The following is a 14,845-nucleotide window of genomic DNA, read 5'->3' as shown; positions in this document are numbered from 1 at the left end:
CCAAGGGTGCAGCAAACGAGGCATGTTTCTCCCCAAAATAGCGATGCAGCTAAAAAAACGTAGCTGTTAGCCAGAATATATTCACATATGCCAGTTCAGTTTAGTTATCTGGATATTAGATTTATTCTATTCTAATGAAATAAATTATGCAGATATCTATAATCTGTGATATCAAGATATTTATAATCTAGATTATACGTATTTCCATGTAATAGACTTTGTCTTTATGAACCTCCTGCAAAAGTAAGCGTTATTATCGAATTTTTCTTTGACGCTGTGATCACATTCAAAATTTTCCTCAAAATACAGAGAAGATATGTAGTTGTAGCAGAATTTTCGCTACAACTACAGGAATTTTGTAGCTACGCCAGTACAGCTACCGCTACAAATTTTATAGCTAGCTACAGTAGTGCTGCTACAAGTAGCATGCTACTTCCAACCACTGTGTTAAACCATAGGAGCTTCCCTCCAGCCCAAGGTTCATCCAAACATCCCCAAGCTAACATTTTCCACTTCAGGTGCTGGGTGCAGGTACAGTCAACGGCAAAGATAACAGTAGGCAAATTGTTCATCACTATTTTCATTGCTCTTTATTCCGCACTCTGTGTTGTTTTAAGGAATGAATTTCTGTTGATACAAAGCAGATGATGTCCTCTGCCTATTGACGTTGTTACTTCAATTCATGACATCACATTGTGAAAAATGGACTGAATGAAAATGGTGATGGACAATTTACCCACTATTTCTTTTGACGTTAGGTGTACCAGTTCAAAGTGGTATCAGCTCTGCCATAATATAGATACACACTAGGGATGGCCAGATCCAGATCCTGGTGGATCCGAAATCCGGATCCGGTTGGTTCCGGATCCAAAAATTTTTCGGATCCGGATCCGGTACTTTCGGATCCGGATCTGGTACTTCTGGATCCGGATCCCTTTTGCCATCCCACATGCGCTTCTTTGGAAAGTAAGAATGTGTTTATAACATATTGTTACCTGCTAATACACACACACACACACACACACACACACACACACACACACACACACCCGCACGCACGCACGCAAATTTAAGTGGGCATTTGACCCCTGTGTCCCCCTCCGATTTTCATGAAACTTGGCAGGTGCATAGAGGGGCCCAAAGGAAGAAATACGTGTTTTTGTGTTTCAGCTAAAAAACTGTTTTAGGGGGCAACCCCCCCCCCCCTCAAATGTCAAGATGAGGAGAAATTGAAGTGGGGATCTGACCGCGAAACTACGTAAATATGGCATAGGAAGAAACAGGGGGCATAGAGCCCCTCTATACACCTGCCAAATTTCATGGAAATCGGAGGGGGGACAAAGAGTTCAGATGATCCCCACGTCAATTTGTCCTCGTCTTGACATTTGAGGCGGGTTTTGCACACTAAAACAGTTTTTTAGCCGAAACAAAAAACACGTATTTCTTCCTTTGGGACCCTCTATACACCTGCGAAGTTTCATGAAAATCGGAGGGGGACACAGGGGTCAAATGCCCACTTAAATTTGTCCTCATTTTGACATTTGACGGGGTTTGCCCCTAAAACAGTTTTTTAGCCGAAACAAAAAAACACGTATTTCTTCCTTTGGGTCCCTTTATACACACACCTGTAAAGTTTCATGGAAATCGGAGGGGGACACAGGGGTCAAATGCCCACTTAAATTTGTCCTCATCTTGACATTTGAGTGGGTTTTGCCCCCTAAAACTGTTTTTAAGCTAAAACAAAAAAAAACACATATTTCTTCCTTTGGGCCCCACTATAGACCTGCCAAGTTTCATGGAAATCGGAGGGGGACACAGGGGTCAAATGCCCACTTAAATTTGTCCTCATATTGACATTTGAGGGGGGGTTGCCCCCTAAAACAGTTTTTATCCGAAAAAAACACGTATTTCTTCCTTTGGGCCGTTTATTCACACACCTGCCAAGTATCATGGAAATCGGAGGGGGACACAGGGGTCAGATCCTCACTTCAATTTGTCCTCATCTTGACATTTGAGTGGGTTTTGCCCTGTAAGACAGTATTTTAGCTGAAACAAAAAATACGTATTTCTTCCATTGGGCTCGACTATGAACCTGCCAATTTTCATGGAAATTGGAGGGGGACACTTAGAACACCTCCCTTGTTAGTCTTACACTTTGTAATTATATAACACTGCATATATCAATTTGTAAAACTGTAACTGTAGAAAAATTGTATAATTTTTGTATAACACTATCTTGTTATATGCGTTAAAGGTTTCATCCTGGAATGGAATGTCTCACATTTATGTTTGTTTCCATTTCCAATACATTCGAATGAATACATATTCGTTTCAATGGCATTTACAAAATCACCTCTGACATTTTATGTTAAACAAGTAAGATTATTTTTGTGCACGTGTGTGTTAGCCGATGCGTAGCAAAGTATTTTAGGAACAACACTTGAAAAAAATTATTGTAGGACTAACTAATGAAAAATTTCTTTGTAATCGAAGATCATAATACCTTTTAAGGTGTGGTAATATTATAATGGGATTAAGATACGAAACTCTCGGATCCAGATCCGAAACTTTCGGACCCGGATCCGGAACTTTCGGATCCAGATCCGGAACTATCGGATCCAGATCCGGAACTATCGGATCCGGATCCAGATCCAGAATTTTCGGATCCGGATCCAGATCCGTAACTTTTGGATCCGGATCCGGATCCGTTTGGCCATCCCTAATACACACCCTTAAGGATTGAAATAAAATTTAATTCCAGATGTGTAATAAATTATTGATGATTACTTACAACTTGCTTATCCAGCGCTTCCTTGTATGCTCTGTGGCTTTCCAACTTCTTCTCTCGTTTCTTTTGATCAAAAGCTTCAATGAGTTCATCTCTCTTGAATCTTTGTATGACATCCCACTTCTTCATTTCTTCCAGCTCTTGTCTCTTCTTCGTCCCCTCTTCAATCTGTGCAGTACGGAATTCTGTTACTTCCTTCAGCCGTTTAAGTCTTTTTCTCTCCTTTTCTTCTGACGCTGCTGCTTCTCTGTAAAATATATAATATATAAATATTCAACTACAATAATTTTCTAATGTCTGTTTTCATAATTTGTACCTTTCTTGTGCATTCATGTAGAGGTACTGTCGGTTCTAGTGATCATTATTTAATAATTGCTAAAATTAAGAATGAGACCAAATCATAAACAACAGAGATAGACCTGAAGCATGAGCAATGCCAGAAATTTTTGTAGGTGGAGTAAAGTCATTGATAAGACTTGAATAGTACCAACAAAAATAATAATTATTATTAACATGATTATGATTGTTATTATACAACAATAACTATTATAGGCTAATAAAAATACAATTTATTCCGAATTATTATGACCTCCTCCATGGCCATGCAGTCTAAAGCGCTGGCATGGGTTCGAGTCTGCCTGGGTTCAGTCTCTGGGTTCTAGCCTGTGTATAGGACCAGTGGCAACCCAGCATAATGAGGAAATTGGGGATCTACGAGTGAGTAGAAATATCCTACGGCTGAGGGTTTGACGTGCTGATCCCATGTCACCCCATTACCAGTTGAATATCTCCACCCCTCTAGGTACGATTGTGGGAGGGAGACTGGCAGTCAGGAGATAGGTCAAGGCCCTTCAAGGCTGTTGTGCCATGGGTTGTTGTTGTTATTATTATAATTATATCCTTAAGGACACTTCTACTCAATCTTTGAAATGAGTGAATATCTAGCACAACTGTGTTTCATTAGTTTTTAAGAATTCACACAGTTAGTGCACTTAAATGCATAGTTACTCTATTTTTATTAACTTTTAGTTACCTAATTTAATAAGCTTTAGAAGTTAGGGGAGAATGTTAACCATGAAAGTTTATGTTGTGTGACCTCTCACATAAAATTCTAACTTTTGAAAATTTGAAAACTGTGGAACCATTTATTCTTTGTATTAAATGATAAAATATGAAAATATAACTTGTTTCCTGTAGTTTACACTAAATGTTTTTGGACTCTAAATAATTATTTTGTTCTAATAGTAACTGAACTGTATATCTGTTATTATTATTATTTTAAATAACATGTTTCCTGCTTTTGTAACTCAACCAGGCTAATTTCCAGAGAAGGGGGTCCAAGGACTGGTTCGACTCCCCCTCCCAATGTCCATGACCTGAAGGAAATTAGAAAGGATAGTCAAGAGCAATCTTTCCCAGAACAGCAGCGACAAGTAGAAGAGATATGTTGATGCAGCAGTGTTAGTTTCGTTTGCATTTGATCACTTAACATTACATTAACTGCATCGATGAGCCTGAGTTGTGACTGGATAAGGGTATACCAGTGCTTGAAGTGGAAATTCTTAGGTGGGAAGATGTTGCTTGAGACTAGGCGTAATTTGTGTGGGCAAGGGAGCACTAGTCCCCCTCCCATTTTTTAGGTTTATTAAAATGTACAAGTTAATGGTACTTTTAATCCTTCTCGGTCCTGAAAAACAAAGTAATGAGTAATTTTTATTTCTCAATTGTAACAGTTATTTAGTAAAATAGTTCTGGATGCTATTTTTATGGGCCTCCCCCACCTGCCTTCCTCGGGTTAGGTTCTAAGTTATAAGAATGAGTTGCGGGATGCTCCTATGTTTTAACAGGGAGACAAAGGAACAGCTAGTGGGATACTTTGTGCAATTCTTCCTAGGCAGGGTGGGAGATGCCATCATCCTTCAAGCACTGGTGTGTGTATATGTAGGTTGTTAATAAAGTAGTGGCAACACTGTCAGGAAAAGGTGATAACACCATGCATATGCTATCAGGCAGTAATGTCAGTTTGGGTCCGTGTCGATGTGTGGAGTGCCAAAAGTGGTCGGTGCATCGAGTGCTGTTGTGTATGTACGAGACTGAAATGAGCAACATTTTTATCACCGCCCTAAGGCATGTTTGCCAAAGTAAGACAGCGATTTTGGATCAAAATCCAGATGGCTCATGGTAAAAATGCACTAGAGTGTGATCAGTACTTGCATGAAGCATGTAGCAACAGTACCTAACCGCAACCTCCTCAAGAAATGCACTTACCCATTGTGCAACAATCAGCTGTGGTTAGGTACTGTTGCTATAGGCTTCACGCAAGTACTGATCACACTCTACTGCATTTATACCACTGGCAATCTGGATTTTGATCATGCTTTTTGGCAAACATGCTTTAGGGCGGTGATGAAAATGGTGTTCATTTCAGTCTTGTACATACGCAACAGCACTCGCTGCACCGACCACTTTTGGCACTCCACACATCGACATGGGCCCAAACTGACAGTACTCACTGCCTGATAGCATATACATGTTGTTATCACCTTTTCCTGACAGTGTTGCCACTACTTTATTTACAACCCACGTATAATAAAACAAACCCCCTACATCCAGGCAAGGTCTCACATCAGTATAGAATTAACGAAAAATTCAACCAAGTATAAATGTAACATATAAAGTGTCAAAACTATGCTCCTTCAGGGTTGCTACGATTTTTTGATTATGAAATTCCCTGACATTTCCAGGTTTTCCAGTCCACAAATGAAAATTTTTTAGACATGTTTATCATCACAATTTTTGCTTTTGAACCTTGCATTTTTTCAATTAAATATATAATCTGTTGATTATTATGAATATTCACTTTCACAACTTTTTTTCTTAGCAAATTTTGTTCTACTCACAAGAACACGTGAAAATTTGAAGAGTAAAATGTAAAATTACAATCGGCATCAAATGTATTGGGTGCTACAATTACGTGCATCTAGCCTTCAGGCTAAGGTAACAGAGGTACATTATTTCACCATAACAGATCTCCACAATATATAAACAGCAGAAAAAGTTCATAAACCATACACAATTTTTCATTTTCTGGCAGATTTATAGTGTCGTAGAAAATGCTGCTTCTTTGCTTACATTTATAAGTACACAACATCTGTGTTCCATACAGGAATTCTATAGGAAATGCCAACAAGACTAAGATTTATAAAATAATAGACGATAATCTCATCTTCACCAACCTTTCTGATAATTATGATCATACCCAGATAGCATTTAAGTTAACTGCAAGTTAAATCGACATTCAATTTAACTTGCAGTTAACTTACGTGCTATCTGGGTATTGTCAATGTACTTTAGTTATCAATCAGATATCTGGACAGCACATTTTACTTTGATAATCTCTAACATCTAGTATTATAAAAGTGAAAATTTATTACAGAAATTCAAAGCAACCATAATTTTGGACAAGACTGAGAATCATAAAAACAAAAGAAACAAGTTTCTAAACTGAATCTTCTTTGGGAGTGGAATCACAAGAACCGAATCCAGAAGTTGAAGTGAACTGCTTGTTCATATTGCAATTTTTTCTCTTGCAGACTCCAAAATGCACGTAAATTCCAGACAATTCCCTGACATTTCCCTGTTTTCCAGATGAGTAGCAACCCCTGTCCTTGTATACTGTAGCTGAACTACAGTAGGTGATTACATTTAATATTAAAAAAAAAATGGTGATATGTTCAATATGCAAGAAGTACTAACTTAGCTTCTTTCTCTTCTATTGCTTTCTTCATGGCTTGTTGCACAAATGCAAGTTGATTTGCTTGTTGTTTAAACACAGTTTCACCCATTTTTTGTCTTCTTACAACATTTTCTTTCATAATCTGTAAAAAGAAAACCATATTGAGCAATTATAAAAATTAACAAACAATGGTTGAATTATTTAAAAAACATATGTACTGTAATATTGGAAAGATTACGCTTCCTGATGCACATATGAATCTATGTATGTGTTAAGGATTTCAGGTTAAATTTTATCATGCTGTTAAAATTGCAATATCTCTTAATAGATACACAGATTTTTTTCTTTTGAACTGAATCTGTCATTACATCAGGTTAATGACATATTATTTTTAAACACATGCACATTAATGTATGTATTATAATATATATTTAATCATGAAATAACACTGCTGGTACATATTTGTACTTACTTTTTCACAATATTTTGACTTGAAGACATCATGATCAAAGAATTGTTGTACATGTATAAGTGGCTAAAATTTTATTTATTAAACACATGATCTATTAATAGGTCATACAAATGCACACATGGTAATTATACAATCTCTGATTTTTTTAAATGGTATAATTAAAAGATCCAGAAACGTAAAAAAACCATGCACCATATGAAAATCAAACTCCCAAAGTGTTTTTTTAATTTTTTTTTTCATTCTGCTGGCGTAGATGTTAAAACGCTGACAGAGGTGTGAGTGTGAACCAGCTGGAGAAAGCATTTTGCATGCCTCAGTTTTCTATATAGCCAGTCAATCGTGTAGAACTAAAGCAAATATGGCCCCCTCTCCTCAAAAATTAGAAACAGGAGCACAGGTGGGGCAAAATTTAGTACAGAATTTCAGGTGGAATTCGTGGAATTGTTGATTAGCACAATGGATTTCTAGTAAAATCATAGGCTGTCGTTGGTTTGAACCCCACCACTGGTAAAGAGCAATATATTAACCTGAATAGGAGACAAGAGGTGCTCTCTTGAAATGCAGTGTTAGTATAACTGTGAAAAGAAGCAGTCTGTTTTATTTTTATTTCAGAAAAAAAAAATGTTCATCACATTATTTTTTTATTTAAAATTATGAATCCCAAATATCATCAGGTAATTCAAAGTCATCATTGTTTTCACAAAGTCTCTTGATGTTTTCTGTTATATTAAATTTTAAAGATGGTGGCTTACCATTTGTGACAAAGAAAACTCCGAAAACACAACAAAAAACTGTTTTGTTATGCTTGTAATAACCGTGAACTACAGTAAAATAATTCTACAATGCAAGCAATGCATACATACAAGAAAAACTATTAATGCTGTAATAATTGTTGGAGCTTTGACAGCAAATAATGAAGAGTTTCTCTCAGGATACCAGGCAGGTCAGTTCTGGATATACTTTCGAGCTTTTGAGAACTATGTCCCTGCTGATATACCAAGAGGATCCCTTCAATTATAATGCTATACAAACTTACGGAAAGTGTTTTATCCTTAATCATTTTTGATAACCTGTTCTTAAATTCTGCATGGGATGCAAGCTCTTCATCTTCTTCCTTAGCTACCACTTTCTTTTCCTCTTCAATTTCTTCCTTTTCTTTCTTTGCTTTCTTCACTTCTTCCATAGCTTTCAGTTTTAAATTGTGAGCCTAAACACCAGCACAAAGAAGAGAAAATGTTAGAAAAATAAGGAGTTATCCTTTTTTCAGCTTCCGAAAGTAAAGTATAGAGCTGTGAAATATATCTTAGCAGGCCCGTAGCCAGAATTGATCTCCAGGGGGGTTCTTTGTGAATCAAGTCCATTTTTCAAAAGTTAAACAGAGTTAAATAAAGGTAAATTATGTTTGTGGGGGGAGAGGGTCATTAAGTTACACAAATAGTACATTTTTTCTATATCTTTTAAAATATCACTTGAGGTGCTAATTGGCTGCTACAGAAATCATCCTAGGCTTACTACACACTCCATACTACGTTTGATGATACACATATTTATATTAAACAAGAAAAGATGGACAAAATTCAATCATAGTGCCTACCATACATTCCACTCCCCGGCCGAAGCAATAAAACTCCCCTTCGTTCCCAAAACTTGGGAGCTGTTAACCTTTCACGCAGATGCGGAGGGAATTTGCATAATGACATCAAAGTCACAGATTTCTGTATAAATAGGAGGTCGCAACATGGGCAACGAAGGTACAGATAATTTGATTGAATTTGAATTTAAAATTTTGGGTGCGTCAGCACTTAGGCTACTTTGCACCCGTCGCATTATGCAGGGTCCAGCCCCTTACCATAACATATAACAAAACTATAGTTACGCATAACTAAAATCTTAAAATATTCGACCAGTTAAAAGCTGAGGCTGTAAAGGGGCACTCAGCACACATAAGGACAAAAACAGGACAACACACAGAATTATACTGGCCATAGGGTCAGTCGCCAGAGCCTCATCAGTCTGCAAAAAGCAGCTCTAGGTGTGCTACGTGGAAGTGAGGTTGACAATTGGGTGTACTACATGGAAGAATCACCCCTTATACCCAAAAGGTACAGATAAAGAAGCTCCCTGTGAAGAAACTTTCTGAAGTCTAGAAAAGAGAATCTCCTAAATACTTGCCGCTACGTAAGACTTCTTATAAATAAGGTGAATGAATGTAATAGCTGCTGTTCATGCTCCCTGAATTTATCCTTCACCAAAGTTGGGAGCAAAATAATATCTGCTTGTCTACATTTTCACTTTTCACTGCAAACAAATTACACAAAATAGTTTTACCTAATGTCAAGGGGGCTGACGGTAGTTCCAGGGGGGACTCAGCCCCCCTGGCCCCTGCCTGGCTACGGCCCTTTATCTTAGGCTAAGATACATTATCTTTGTTAAACCTAGGTAGTAATGTATTTTGCATAGAAGCAAAACTTGTTCTATCTCTACAATCTGTCAAGACCTGATCAGAGGATGATATTGTGAATGGTTTGTACAGCTAACTGCAAATGTAGTAGTAGATAAACTGTCAATCATCATGTTCTTTCAGTATATTTTCACACATTACAAGTGCCAACAAATCAGCAATCCAGCATAAGTTGAATTCTGTACAACAAGAGAGAATAAAAATAACAATGGACAATTTACCTACTATTATATTTGCCATCGGTTATGTCATTAGGTTAATAAACCGAGAGGAGGCATGCATCTTTATTTAAACTGTAGGTCCAGTTCTGATTAACCTATCATGAGCAGATAGATCATGAAGCAGACAGAACATGAGTCCCTGACGCCCTCCCGATGGAGTTACACCTGAATGGAGCCCTGGTTTTACATTCCTCCACGTATGACATTCTTTAGCCACATGACCCTGAAGAATGTATAATCAAGAATCCACTATAGTGACTGAAAATTTGATAGAAAATCATGAATTAACCCTGCTATTTTTTCTAGCAAGATCACACTTTGGTACAGAATACTGAAAGAGCTGCCGTCGCGGTAAATGTTGGGAGTAGTCGCTTGTTTGATGCAAACACAGCGACAGGCTCTCCTTCATCATTTCTTAAAAAAAAGGTCTGGGTAGGTTAGATCTGGTGCTCAAGGTAGCCAGAGACCTTTCGAATCTATCCTGTTCTTGAAGATGCTACTTGAATTTATCAGAAGTGTGTCATGTTGCCCCATCTGGAGGATGTGACATCAACATAGCTCCTGGTGTCATTCATTTGTCTATTTAGGTATGCTGAACGGGAGTTTCTTCTTCCTACAGTAATGAGCACATCCATAACAAATTATTTACTGGATGAAGCTAGTAGTGAAACACCCTATATAACAGACTTTGGAACAATCATTAAAAAAAAATGAGAACATATACATACATCTAACTCCTTTTGCTTTTGGATTTCTTTGAATTCTGCAATCATTTTAGCAAGATTAATAGTGTCTCTCTTCTTCTCCTCTTCTTCAAGTTCCTTTAGCATTTCTCTCTCTTTCTCTCTATGAAAGCAGAAGAAAAAATCACAATGGTAAATACAAATAACTTAAAAGGAACTTCATCACAGACGCAATTATAAGGAATAGGGATAATATGTCAAAAACCCTACTGGAAATTTCTACTTTTTACAGTAGACATAATCTTGGAAATCTACTGAAACTCTGAACACCTTCAGTAGGCCTAATCATAGGCGTAACTTGGCAGGACAAGGGGGGAGGGGAGAAGTTTCAGGTTTTTTAAAATTTACAAGTTAGAAGATCTGAGAAGCGGAATAATAAAGAATAATATTTGTGATTTCGCAAACGTCACTGTTATTTAGCAAATAATCCTGGCTGCTGTTTTTTTTGAATGGAAAAATTTTCAGGTCTCTTGCCCCAAACTTAAGCCCCGGTTTCATTCTACCTCCTCAAAATTAGGCCCAAGTTAATTCTGCCCCCCTCAAAATTAGATCCCAAGTTACGCCCATGGACCTAATCATCAACATTTTTTGCTTGTTACCAGGAATATAGGACATTGTCAAACCTTCTACCTATATTTCCATTTAAAAATATCATGACATATCAAAAAACTTAGCCACTTGAACTCATAACATTAAATTTCATGTAACGTACTGCTCTTTCCTAAATTGAACAAGTTCTTCAACTTTCTTTTTCTGTACTTCTTCACGCTGTACATTCTCTCGTTTGAAAGCTTCCAAGTCTGCCACAATTTTCTGATGCTCCTTCTCCTTCAGTTGCTTCTCTATCTCTTTCTGACCTTTGCTGAACTCCAGCTGAGCTCTACGCTCACGCATAACCTGCAATAGTTATATTATCAAGTTAGGTTGTTGGTTGTGATATGTTCCCTCTCTCTCTCTCTCTCTCTCTCTTAAGCCGGCTTTACATGAAAGCATTTCCTTTAACATTTTTGCTAGCATAAATGCTATGTAAATGTTTCCAAAAATCTTATAGCAGATAGTACTATACACACAAGCATTTCATATAACTTTTCGGATAGCTTTTGCGATTACAATGCATAACATATACAGCATGAAAGGCACGTCGTGGTGCACCATCTATGCTGAGTGCACGGTGTTTACATTTGAAAAAACTAAAATATTATTCCATACGTGTACAGTAAACATTGTAAAGTATGTATTTAAGCAGTGCCATTGTTTTGTACCTAATAACGGTTTATATGAAACGTTATTCCTCTTGCTTAAATAGTTATGTGAAGTGATACATTGTTTGCATCTCACGCGGGCGCCATTACATATGCACTTGTGACCTAGAGGTCTCTTCTGATTGGTTATGCTATGAAAAATGTTATGGAAATAAGACAGGTTCTATCCTTGAGAAATGCCATAAAATATGCCATACGATTTTTCACTTTACACGGTAGCATTTTGGTCATGGCACAAATGTTAAGGAAAATGCTTTGTTTAAAGCGGGCCTAATACACATATACTTAAGTGAATGTGCCCAGTTTCACAACATACAAAATAAAAACTGTCCAGTGTGCGATCCGCGCAAGAGACAAAAGACAAAGACATAAAGACAGACGATGGATTCGGGAGTTGAATGGCTTTGTCTACGCGGCTGGTCCAGGGATACGTGCCTCCAGGTTACGTTGCCGAACAATAGGATAGGTTAACCTAACCTACTCACCCACTTTGGGCTTGATTGAACCTATGAAACTACTCTGCTGTGCAACCCGGACGCACCCATCCCCATGCAGCTCTACGCTGTCCTCCAGTGACCATTAACATGGAGGATGTCCCCAGTAGACCAGCATCCATTCCGAGGAATGATTGCTGGTGTATCATAGGGACTTTCAGCCTAGTTATTCCGGAGCGAGTGGTACGCTTCCCGGACTTACCCGCCCAAATATGAATTGATAAATCAAGATGTTGGAAAGACACATTTAATATTCGGGGTACTAATACATTTTAACTATATACAAGCACTGCACAAACTTATAAGATTGTTTTTACAATTGGAACCAACAAAATGGGTAATAAAAACACTGTACTTACATATTCTGCATTCACCTTACCACACCTGGGCCTTGTTGCACATGTCACTCCAACTATAAATGGGGAGATTTTCTGAGAATTTACACGAAAAATATAGCGGTATCTTAAGACATATGGGTATTGTCTTGCAACTGAACGGTTTCAGGGAGCTATATCACAAAGGATGTGCCGATTAATTATGGATGTCTTTGGATACAAAGCATCATGGCTTCCTGGAGGCTCATTGTCCTCACCATGTGCTTTTGAGAATTTCAGAATTTTCATGGATATAGGTTCCATGCACTTTAAGACACTTCCAGTGCTGTAATTCGTTCATATTATACACTACAGGACTATTCCCAAGCCCTTAATGGATATTTCACACACTGGTGACACCATTGTCCTCTCTCCACTGGCCTACTCTGGCCCAAAACTTGGAGCGATGTTAACTGTACCAACTGTTAGCAAGAAGTGAAATCAAGATGGCTTCCTCACATGTTAAAAGCTATCACAGACTCATTGTCTGGTAGCCACGCCCATGAGGCCATCTGATTGGTCCACAGCACCTTGGGTTACTTGCCTTCATCAAGTACCTTGAGAAGCCCAATAGATGGCAGTCTAGTCAGGGCTAGTTCCACTGACTCTCACCAGATGGCTCTGGTGCTGTGAGACCGATTGTCTTTTGTCCAAAAACATCGATTTTTTGATGTTTTTGTGGTTTGTTTGCACATATAATTGTTACTTGGAGTTATTTTCAGGGAAAGCAAGTTATTTTGTGCTTGCACAAATATTATCCTGGAAATATCTGTATTAATAAAAAATTTGCATGAAAAGTAACATGTGCTCTCTGAATTCTACCTATCAACAAAAGGGATGTATTTTTGATAACCAATGAATTTTGGTCTGGGGCTTATTATTTACTTAATATTTTGATGTTTTATCATACTTTTACTAATTAGGCCTAATTTCTGTTAATCTTAACATATCTGGGAATGTCTATTCCTATTAATTTTACCTGAATTGAATTGGCCTTGTACTTTGGTTGGAGTGGAGTGCTGCCTGTATGTATTGGGGATGTATACCCAACCTTTGGTTGGTTATACATATCCCGGGCCCTCGGGAAAAGAAAAAGGATACGTGAAGCGGATCATTTTTCTTTACCCTTTACTACACTATACCCAAATACATACACAAAATATTTATATACACACTGAATTGTTAAGACCATGCTGGTCCGAAAAGAACATATACATGAAAGAAAATAAATTTGCAATTATTCTTGCCCGTCACTCGGATCTATGTTTGAGATATTGTTCTGTCCGATATATCGAACGATTTCCTAGACGGTATATACATGGTTAATATAACACACTTAAAAGTTTTCAATAAATGATTTTAGTCATTCATGTTATATCTGCTTATTGCCGCACTGAATACAGTTTTTGTATTCGAACTGCTTAGTAGTTTTTAGGTACGTATCTAATGTCTCTGCCCCTCATTCACTTGAGGGTGCAGTACCTTCAAAAAATGTTCACCATACGCCTTGGTCTGTTGTCCACATTTGATCACCTCACAATTGTTCTTCAATATCTCCTTAGGTGGAGATAGCTGTCGCCTGGCTTTGTGCACTTTGCGTTGCCATCAAATGTTTTTGTTGCTCGCTTAGCGGAACAATGCTTCGACCTGGCTGTCCATTGGGATTGTGTACAATCTGTGGAATGCACTCATTTTGTGAAGTCTGTAGGATTGTCATGGTGGTTCGTTTCTGGATGTCATTGTTCGATTACGAACCCCTGACACACTCCCTGCTTCCCCATATTGTTGGAACGCTGAAAAGATTGTCTCTAGTTCCTGGTATAATATGCTTGGGGGTCTGCTGCTGCCTATGACACCATGCACTTTTGTATGTTTGCTCCGGGGTTTTGTGGTGACACTGAGGGGGAGTTGGAGTGATGTACTCACTGGCCCCACTTCACACGCAGGCTTTGACCTTACCCTTGTTGGTTTTTGGGTTGTTCCTTATAAACAACCCTATATGTTTGGGGGTGCTCGCATATTTCCATTACTGCTAACCCTGGTTTGGTCGAACCCAACCCATCGGTAGTGCAAATACCCAATGATTGCTAAGCAATATTTTGCTTGATTGGTAGTGAGTGATCTAGCATAGATTTGTACTCATAGGGAAATAAACCTCTATATGATGGTTGGACTCACTTTTGTGTCCAACAAAGAAATGGTCTGGGTAGACAACAATGAAATTACCCTTTATACCACAATGAAATTGCCTTGGCATATAATACTGAAGTAATACTTTTGTATACAACAATGAA

The 14,845-nt window shown here is 38.0% G+C and overlaps 1 protein-coding gene across 1 annotated transcript in view; it reads right to left on the bottom strand.

Annotated features, from left to right (window-relative positions):
* Window positions 1–14,845, bottom strand: part of LOC145996459 (uncharacterized) — a 38,139-nt gene that overhangs the window by 7,557 nt on the left and 15,737 nt on the right. Inside the window, exons 3-7 of the mRNA XM_083132950.1 lie at window positions 11,134–11,318; window positions 10,407–10,524; window positions 8,033–8,203; window positions 6,545–6,666; window positions 2,792–3,035 (exon numbers count right to left, since the gene is read on the bottom strand). Of these exons, the coding sequence (XP_082989076.1) occupies window positions 2,792–3,035; window positions 6,545–6,666; window positions 8,033–8,203; window positions 10,407–10,524; window positions 11,134–11,318 (840 nt within the window). The remainder of the gene's footprint in view (window positions 1–2,791; window positions 3,036–6,544; window positions 6,667–8,032; window positions 8,204–10,406; window positions 10,525–11,133; window positions 11,319–14,845) is intronic.

This window comes from Lepisma saccharinum, chromosome 12 (genome assembly GCF_977018435.1).
Source record: "Lepisma saccharinum chromosome 12, izLepSacc3.1, whole genome shotgun sequence".
Taxonomy (NCBI): Eukaryota; Metazoa; Arthropoda; class Insecta; order Zygentoma; family Lepismatidae; genus Lepisma; species Lepisma saccharinum.
This window is presented reverse-complemented; position numbering and strand designations above follow the sequence as displayed.